The 10,551-nt window shown below is 39.3% G+C and overlaps 1 protein-coding gene across 11 annotated transcripts in view; it reads right to left on the reverse strand.

Annotated features, from left to right (window-relative positions):
• Positions 1-10,020, reverse strand: part of MPPED2 (metallophosphoesterase domain containing 2) — a 243,544-nt gene extending 233,524 nt beyond the window's left edge. Inside the window, exons 1-3 of one of the 11 annotated variants that reach the window (XM_053283667.1) lie at positions 9,578-10,006; positions 7,217-7,259; positions 2,394-2,636 (exon numbers count right to left, since the gene is read on the reverse strand). In XM_053283667.1, the coding sequence (XP_053139642.1) occupies positions 2,394-2,521 (128 nt within the window). In that variant the 5' untranslated portion in view covers positions 2,522-2,636; positions 7,217-7,259; positions 9,578-10,006. The other 10 variants (XM_053283662.1, XM_053283665.1, XM_053283661.1 and 7 more) reach the window with 10 other exon arrangements.
• Positions 10,021-10,551: the final 531 nt, after the last annotated feature.

Genomic DNA, 10,551 nt, shown 5'->3' on the forward strand with positions numbered 1-10,551 from the left:
CTTACTATACTCTTAAAAGTAAAAAAAAAATCAAGCTGCATAACTATTGCTCAGAGTTGACTTTCACAATAGGGTATGGATTTCATACTAATTTAAAGCAACAGTTCTTAAACAATCTGTTCAAAATTTTAGGTCTATACTATGTATAAAAATACTTCTGTCCATTTTAATTTGGTCAGAAATTAAACTAGTAGGGGCGATTCCATTTTCACTTAAGCATCCCATTCACTCAAATGGATTTGGACGTGAGCCTTTCAGGGCCTTACTGCTGTTTTACAACCTTCAACATGTCCGGTTCTACTTTCAGAATTGTCGGCCCCCAAATAGCCACACTTTCCCAAAATGCCCTCTTAACACATCATGGGTTTACAAATGTATTGGATAAAAGCAAAAGATGTGGAACTGTCACGCTTCCCATTCGTGCACAACAAAGTATTATGGTCACACTCAACAGTCGGCAAATGCTATATCGACATAACGACGGTGTGAAATTCTGTACTGGCTGAAAGTGTATTCAGTTCAGGAGTGTAGCTATAATTGGGCGAATGGGAACCCGGGCCCCTGAGCTCCGGGTTCCACCCTTCCCTATTTTCTTCATTATCTCCCTCACTGCGAGGGGCAGCCAGAGAGAGGGGTGAACATGGACCTTCTCTCCCCTAGCTATGCCCCTGATGCAGTTATGTAAAGGGGCTTGTGAACATACAAAGTGGCTTGGATTTTTTTTTTTTCGTGATTTCCCCCCACAGATAGCACAGCAAACTGGTTTTAAAATGCATTCATGTTTTACAGTGACTTGCAACTCAGCAAGAGAACAGAGAGTTGCTTGGAACGGAGGGAGGGGGGAGGGATGCCCTGCTTTCATACATATCTAGCTACATGGTTAGTTGAATCAAAGCCAACACTTTAAAAAAAGTTCTGTGGTAAGACAACTATTTGCCTGATGTGTTTAAAATATTTGCATTGGCATGAACTCTGCTCATGCAAACTGAATACAGAGAATAGAGAATAAGCTATTCCATTTTGCTTAATGAAGAGTTCCACATAACTGAAAGGCTTTCATACCACCACCAGAGGTTGATCCACAAAAAAGATCTCTCTTCACAAGTGCAGTACCGAGTAATAAAATGCTTGCGAATTCTCACTATGCAAAAACTGTAATAGACACAGTGAATAAAAGTCCTGATTCACTTTAGGTCAACCCGAGGTCAAGAGGAGCCCTTTTGTTTTATAATTTAACTTATCCATCAGACCATTAGGAAAAAAGGAGCTTAACTAAAAAGAGTCTATAAAGATCAAACTTCACTAAACAACAGGACAGAAATCTGGAGCTTAAGCCTTCACTTAGTTCTTAAAGCATCAATGTATGTGTGTGTGTGCATGCACTAAGGCATGCCTGAGCCTGTGAATAGGCAGGTACTTGCATTGTCAGCCAAGCCAGGCAATATCAAAATATAGCAAGGTGAGCAAGAGACCTTTTGCTCTACTTTTGTTGGTATACTTTGAGGCCATAAACATGATTTTAATGCAGCATTTGTATTTCTTGGGACTAATAGTTCAGCAGTCCTGAAATCCTTTGTCTTCATTGTTGTAAGAGGAATGCAGCATGCGGCACACACGTTCCCCTTACAACAAGGAGGACAAAGGATTCAGTGATCAGGAGACAATTAGTCCCAATTAGGCCTATTTCGCAGCTGAGTGCAAAGGGTGGGGGAAGGGTGCTCACATTTTCAAGAAATATGTCCCTCTGGCAAGTTCCAGTGAAATCAATAAAGCTACAAGTCTGTTTCTAGACTCGCAGGTCACACACAAAAGTGTGCTCAGGCTTTATCAAGTCTCTGACATCTGGAACTCTTTGAGCATTATGTCTGATAAACCATGCAACAAATTCTGGCAAATTTTTATCAACTAGTTTATTAAGAGGATACCAATATAATAAACTCTAGTAATTTCCCATCCACCATCAATTCAGCAGTGGGCATCATGTACCTCTGGGCCTATTTATGTGACTAACACTTCAAATTTTCAGTGTAAAAAAAAATAGGCTCCTAGCCCTCATGGTTACAAAAATGTTTGAAAATGTCATCATAGTACAGTAAATGTTAAAAGACTGGCAGCAAGAAAAAAAGAAACCCATACTCATGTTTTTCTACTCTCATGATTATGAAGTCATTATATCCATACTTTGAAAGGGCTGACATGTTTTTCACTATTAAAAATTAGAATACTGTGCAAAATATCCACCAACTCAGATTTGGCTTGTAGCAGATGGCAAATTATGAGACTCAAATGTGATTCAAATATAAAGTATTCCAGTGCTTAATCCTAAACAAGTTGCCCACCTCTAATTCCACGACACATTCAAAAACAAAGATGAATGCACTAATAGTACTTACATGTGTACATGTGGAGGCTGGAACCTGCTCTGGTTAATATTGTAGTGTGTGAATGCCTGGGTTGGATTTGAGCTGTACTCATCCACTGTAATGGTAACTTTGCCTTGTGAAGGAATTCCATGAGCCATCCTTCCTCTTTATAGACATGAGCAACTTACAACTTTCCAGGATAAAGGATGGAGGCAGACATTGTGTTCCAGCCACCTTCAGAATCCAAAGATCTCCTCATTAACTCAAAGACTTCTGGAAAACCAAAATAATACAGAGACATTTATTTAAAAGATGTGATGCTCCACTTAAAGCATGAGTTCAGCCTAGCCTGTGATTCCTTTCTATGGAAATATATATCAAGATAAGACCATTGTTGTAGTGATATGTAGCTATTAAATGTACATTTACAGTGCACTTATATTTACAGAGTGTTTTAACTTTTAAATTAAAAATATTGCATAACTCTTCTTAAGTTTAAAGAAATATAGTATCTGTACTAATCACAGCTGTAAACATTTCTAATTTTTTCTAACCCCACGATGGTCCAAACTTTAGACCTCCATTCCCCTTCTCCTGCCCCTCTTTCAAATATTACAGATGTAGTTCAATGCTGACAGCTTTCATAACAATTCCATAAAAGACAACTCAACTTACACTATCATAAACTAAAAAATATTCAAAGGTATACCTTTCAAAATGTCTATGAAACATAGAATTGATACTTCAGTACTATTACCAGCCCCTTCAAATTCTATACCTACTGTGTGGCCATATTTAATGCATTTAATTTAAGTGTACAGTTGTGGTCACTCCATCTTAAAAAGGATAGAACTGGAAAAGGAGGACCTAAAATTATCAAGGAGTTGTAGCACTTCTCTACAAGGAAAGCCTAAAGAGGATTGAGCTTTCTAGTTTAGAAAAGATGACTAAGGGGTACACGATGGAGGTTTATAAGATTATAAATATGAAAAATTGCTAGATTTCTCTCTCTCTCCCCCCCCCCCCCCACGACTAGAATTTAGGATTACCCCCTAAAATTTACTGGCATGATGTTCAGGGCAGACATCAAATATGCATTTTTAACACAATGCATACTTAACTCATGGATTTACTATCATAAGATGAAATTTCTTCCACTAGCATAGATGGGTCTTAAGCATTATCACACAAGGACTGGTCTGTCAATGGCTATTAGTCATGATAGCTGTTCAGTCATGATAGCTGTTCAGAAGCAGCATACCTCTGCATACCAGGTACTGGGGATGACCACCATAATGCCCTGTTTATGAGCATCCAGGAGCACCTAGTTAACCAAACTTAGTAACTGGACTAGATGAACTTTGGTCTAGTCCATTGATCAAAGCTATCCTTATATTCTAAAAGAGACCTACAGAAAACTGAGATGAACTCTCAAGTTTTCCCTTTCCTCTCAGGATCACTCAGTTTCCCTTAATCATATAAAAAGACACAAGAGAAATGAATTACCTATTGTCCCATTGCACTGAATTTGAAAAATATTTCATCCTAAACAAAGACTGATAATTCTATACACTCTGAATTAATGTATAATTGATTTATTGCATAATTGATTTCTAGTATTATATTTCTTGTCATCATTTGACCAAGAATTCAAAAGTGTGTGTGTATGTGTGCGCGTGTGTCTTTCTCTCTCTCCATTATTTGAAGTTCAAGTATTGATGAAACTGAGCAAAAAGAATAAGTCTTATAAAGCACTTCAAACCATTGCATTATGCCAAATCACCTTCTGTCTCCTAAATTTCTCCAAATAGCACTAATTAAGAATTCTCCTCACTCAATTAAAGAAGTATAAAATTAAGCCATTGTTATATTCTATCCAGTATCTTTTATGTTTTGTTGTTTGGAAGTTGTCCCAGTGGGGATCCTGTAGAGAGTTTGAGGGGGTAGGGGTGGAGTCAGAAATGAAAAGGGAGGGGCAGGAGAAGGAGAAAATGGAATTGTTTCCGAATAAACCCTTAAGTTAAATCTGTACAAAATTACTTTGTGTTTGTGAGGGAAGCAGCTATAAAATAGCCACCTATAAGCCTATTAATCGCTATGTGCACCTCTCCCTCTTCCATCTCTTTCTGTGAATATCCCTCTTATTTACCCAAATGTTTTGGATGCCTCCCTCCCAATTTCCACTCAGATACAGCATTAATCCAACCTTCAAACTGTAGACTCAATATATCCAATTCTGAAGGGTAACAGACCTAACAAAGCAAAACTTCTCATTCCAGCTGGAACAATGGAGCAAACTATATTTTAATACTGAAAAGACCTTAAAGATACAGCCTATTTCACAGTGTACTGTGAAAAACAAATGAAGAGTGAAGTTGGAAGTTGCTTCAGCTTTTGGTTGGGACCCACCCTAAACTCTCTAGGGAATGATTACAATTCAAATATGTAAATATGTGCATGCTTACAGTGCATGCAGAAGGGGTGATGTTTATATTTACATACCAACTCCATCTATAAATCAGGACTTGCTAAAAAAAATTTCCCAATTCTTAGAAAAAATAAAGAAGGCCAATATTGGTTTTGTTCAATACCCTGTTTCCCCAAAAGTAAGACCTACCCCGAAAGTAAGACCTAGCAGTAATTTCTGATGTACCGCTAATATGCGCTAGTGCATTTTTGGGGGCTAAAATTAATATAAGACACTGTCTTATTTTCGGGGAAACACGGTAGATTGAACTACATTTTTCTACAGTGATGCTGTATTGTTTCTCAAGAGAAACAGAATTTGCTAAATGTAAATTAAAATATTTTAACCTCTATTTGGTACTAATATATATATATTTGTATTATGAACTCTAAATTCCAGTTTGTCACAGAATTCTGTAAGAGGGCCCTCCAAATGGCAGATGGCCTGCCATAGGCCATTTATTTTATTATTTTACAACCTCAGGCCTACGTAGGCTTCCATATGTTAGGAAGGAATCCCACAAACTTCTTTTTGGAAATCAGGATCTTTTGTTCATCTCACAAATAAGGAAAGGTATCTATGATGAAGGAAAGATAAGACCCCATCAAACAGACCATGACCAAAAACTCTTATGATTTAGCATATTTCAGAAAGAACAATGTTGGTCTTTGTTTCAACCTCTGATTAGTGCTAAATATATATATATAATGGCATGGAGGATAAAATCACCAGAGTAGGATTCATTAAGTCAAATCTTTGCCCAGTTTGTGATGTAAGATAACTGCCTATAACAGTGTAATGGAAGAACTTCCATACCAACTTTGCAGCTGTTTCCTTAATTTCCCTCACAATTATATTTTACTGTTATTTTGCATAACAGTAAAACGCAACACCTGCTTCCAATTGCAATTCTGTTGTGAAGACTGTAATTCTCTTTTGAGATACTAACTATGAAGACAGTGTGCAGTGTGGAACTGCATAATTGCACTGCACTGAAAAGTAAATACAAATGAAAACATCTTCCCTTTAGAGAAATGACTGTCATTAAAAAGAATGTTAGCCCTGAGAGCTTAGGGATGGGGGTGGGGGGCATATTTTGTACTGTTAAAATTTTAGCTTTGGCATAGATTAGGGAGTAATGTTGAAATGGCATAGCCAATTTGTTTCTTCCCCCAAACACAGATTATATTGGGTAGAACGCAGTATTAATGAAAAACAAACTGTTTTTCTTTCCTTTAGAAGAGGTTGTTTGTTTTAAATTGAGTGCAGGTAGAAGGCAGAATTGTACATCTTATATTTTATGGAATTTAGGGGAATATTTAATAGAACTCAGTGAGTACAAAGCATCTTTAGCCAATCTTATGTTCCATAATATTCAAAACTTTTAACCATCATCATATACCGACATTACACTAATTAAAACAGAAAGCATCACATGAATAGCCATACAGATTTATATGAAGTTCAGTTTCTCTGAGATGTTTAAAAGCATAAGATTACTCTTGCATTCTAATTCTGTCGTGTCTAATATTAAAACATGACAATTATACAAATTGCTGCTCAAATGTCAATCAATGACTATCAAACACTAAATAAAGGTCATGAATTATATCCAAGCAGACTGAAGTACCATATTATTAATTTTTCTTTAAAGCTTTTCTAGTGCAACGCAGCTCTCATATCAGAAGTGCTTGATTATTATCTGCTTTAATAGAGAGCTCTTTGAAGAAAATCTAAGACAAAAGCCAAATACTTCAAAACTTTCACAAATTTATATTAGCCTCTCCATGACAGTTCAGCACTATTGTTCTTCCCTTCCTCTCTCAGCAATCATTCCTTAAGAAGATTTGTATATGCAATGGAATAGTTGAACTGGGGAGGGAGCAGGGCAGGAGGTCTTCCACAATGTTAAGCACTTTACTACTTATTTTAAAACTAGAATGATGACACTAAAAAAAATAATAAAGTACCATCTTATACCATATAGTATTGTGAGACTAAGGGACTAGCCTGAGAATGGCAGCAAGCATCCTACAAGAATGAACTGAGTAGGTTTCCACAATAGAAAATGTCACAAAGACACATGAATTTGCTGATTCAGTATGAAATCCATAAAAAGCACAAAAGCATAGCATTTATATGCATTTTATATTGCAACTTGTGCCTCCCAACAGAAAATGGTTGCAAACACTACCAAATCACCAAATCACCAGTGGGAGGGGGGGAAATCATTATGTATGTACACAGTATATAAAGTAACATTAGATCAACTAAACATTTTAACTGAAGAGAAAAGAACAAATATTAATGTGGCGGGGGCACCCACCATTTTACTCCATCACTGAGAGTACAGTATCCATTCTCTTTAACTTTTAACTGGCTTTACCTGGATAAAATTTAGATGTTCCTTTAAAAATAGGGGGAAAGAGCTAAAAAAAAAGAGAGAGATACTGATATTAACACCTTCTTACAGGTTCATGATGATTATCTGTTATTCTAAATATGACAGCAAAACAAAATATATCAATATGAAGATACAAGAACCTCAAAGTAGTAAGAGTAATGTGTGTGTGTTTTTGGTACTTTCTTGCAGCCTATATATAAAGCACATATTTACCCACTCACTGCAAGCATATGCAACACCAACTTGAACAGATCAGATCAGAACCAGATCTCTATTTATATACATCCATCTCAGAATACACTATGTGCCTATTTGTAAAACATATGATAGATTTTTTAAAATCTATCAACAACATATGATCCATTCTGTTCATGTCTCTCTGCAAACTCCTGGGGGCAGGGGTGCATAAAAGTTATATCAAACAAGTGTTGGCCAGAACAATCTTATTCAAGCACATGGTTTACACATGAAACCAAACATGTTTTCCATTCATAAATACCTGCTGCTACACACACAGACACACTTCACACACACAAGTAATCCTTCAGGTCCCCCTCATACATAAAACTCCTTGAAGTAACACCGTCACTCCGTTGAAATGATCCATTTCCCAAAGCATCTTTACTTATACACACACAGGAGTAAAAGGAAGAAAGACTCAAGAGAGAGGTACCAGTTTGCACTCACACTATCTTCTCATGGCAGCTAGTCCGTGCCCATCTAAGCGGGGCTGGGTATACTTTCTCCCTTTCTCTCTGGTAACTCTCCTGGAAAGGTGACTGCACTCCTCTGAATCCACGCTGGGTGTTTGGGCTGTTTCCTCTCTGCCTCTCTCATTCCCTCTTTCCAAGTGCTCGGAATGATTGATCACAATCAGCGGCCAATAGCTCTGACACCGCACCATCCTGGCTTTTCTATAACATGCCCCTTTCACAACGTCATTCATCCCAACCGATCTCCCCCTTTCCACTCAAGCTGGCATTATAACCCTGATCAAATTCATACATACTCCCTGAAAGCTCCACATTTTCTTCTACCGTTGGATGAGCTTTATTTTGTTGTTTCTTTTTCTTTCCTCAAATCCTTTTCTTGTTAATTTTGGTGGGGGGTTTTGTACATAAAGTTTCCATCCTCCCCTCCGCTCAGATTTCCAGTCACTGTAATTGCCGCCCACACTACACACACCCCGATATTTTTACACTAAACTACAATACGTAGCAAGGGGTCGGGTTGTGGCAGGGAGTGGGGACGACTACATAATCATGCAGCAAGAGAGGGGATAATTACAACTGCATGTATTACAACGTAGGCAATTTCACATTTTTCCCTCCCTCTTCACCCAGACAAATTCAAAGCCCCCCCCCCCCCCCGCCTTTCGTCCCCGCTGCACACATATACCCCAATCACATTTATAAAGGTTTCCAAGTGCCCTTAGGCCTCGAGGGTCATTAGTTTCAATGCATGTTCTGGAGAAACAAAAATGTAGCTATCTTGCATGTGAAAGAGACACGGAGAACTCCAGCTCGGAATAGTAAAGAAGCTCATTTACAATTGCTAGTACTTTGGGCACAACCATCCCCCCTCCCAAACACACACACCACCTTTCCCCCTTTTCTTTTTGCTTTGGAACTGAGAAAATGCCTCTTAGAAATGTAAAGAATATTCCAAGAAAATATTTCTTTCCTTCCCCGCCCCCGGCCCTCCGCCCCACACCTTCCTCCTCCCGCCAGTCACACGTTTCAGTTTTAATGCTAACTGTACTTTGCATTTCACTCCCTTGATCTGCCGTTTCCTTGGTCTCTCCAGCAGCCCTGCACAGCACAATGCTCCCTTGGCCTACCCTTCCCCCGGTCGTGCTCTAACATTATAACCCCGATCACCGGAGACTTTCTAGTAAACAGCCAGCAAAATTAATCTCCGCTGCCAAATCTATTCCCCAGTCACCCCCACCCCCTCTACAAAACAAGAAATGAACGTAAAAGCGGGGAGGGGGGCAGGAGGAGAGGAAGAGATGGGGGCATTGGGAGCGCGGGGCGGGGGGGGGGAGGGGGGAGAAAACAGACACTCGCGTAGATCCACAAATTAGCCTTCCTTTTGGGGAAAAACAAACAAAAAATTTAATCTGGCTCTACACGATCGTCTTGACGAACAGCATATAAGCAGCCAGTTTGAGTCCGATTATTGTTTCGCTGCTGCTTGCCCTCTCTGATCCCCTTGTACTTGTACATGACAAGGCACCTCTAACCCAGGGCTTTGTGTTTTGTTGTTAGTATTTTTTTTTTCCTCTTTTCCTGCTTCCATTTGATTCCTCTCCCCTCCTCTCTGATCGGGGTGGATGATTACCTTCTCTCCCTTTTATTTTCCTGGATCTTGATGTGTATTCCTAGGGATGCCTTCAGTGCTGGGGAAGGAGCCAATCCATGAGGGAAGGATGGTGGCGAGGAGCTGGTTACAGAGACAGAAAGCGAGGAAAAGGCTTTGCAAAGGTGGAAGGCTGGTGCAAGGCAGGGCAGAACCTTCGACCCTCAAGGTTCCCTGGAGTGGAAACGAGAGACCCGCAGAAGGAGAAAGGAAGGAAAGAAGGAAGAGAGCAGCCTCGGTCTGGCTGGAAAGCGAGAGAGAAAGAGAGAGGGAGAGAAAGGGGGAGAGAAGAAGGAAGAGAGCGGAGCAGTGCAGTGAGAAGGACTGCCACTGGGGTCAGGGAGCAGAGCACCAGGAAACAGGGCGGCCAAGGCGCTCTCCCCACACACACACACACACACAAATACACGCTGCCAGCTCCTCCTTGCTGCTGGTGCTGTTTTTTTTACTTCACTCCCCAAGCTGTAAGGCAGGCAAAGAGGGAGGGCATCCTCTGGCAAACCGCTGCAAATGTTTCCCCCTCCTGTGAAAGATTAAATAAAGGGGGAATGCTGGGTCACAAGAGACCAAAGGCACAGTATGATGTGTAGTGCAAATCATCAGTATTCCTCGGTTTTCTTAATAACTATGCAATAATTATATTAAGTAATAATCGTGGGACAGTGCTGGTGTTAAGAAAGCAAAGAGGAACATCAAAAGTATCCAGAATTGGGTTTTTTAAAAAAATGATTAAAAAGAAAGAAAGACTCAAGAAGAATTAATGCTAACATTCAATAAACTATTTCATGCCATATACGATGGAAGTAATGTCCCAGTGTACATTTTATATTGAGGCAAATCCCCTTGACTCATGTAAATATGCATAGGACTGGATGAACACCTTCCAGAATTAAAGAGTGGTTCAAGGTTTTTATTTTTACTTTACTTTATTAAGAATGCACACACAAATGTCAGCT

This window comes from Hemicordylus capensis, chromosome 1 (genome assembly GCF_027244095.1).
Source record: "Hemicordylus capensis ecotype Gifberg chromosome 1, rHemCap1.1.pri, whole genome shotgun sequence".
In the NCBI taxonomy this organism is placed as follows: Eukaryota; Metazoa; Chordata; class Lepidosauria; order Squamata; family Cordylidae; genus Hemicordylus; species Hemicordylus capensis.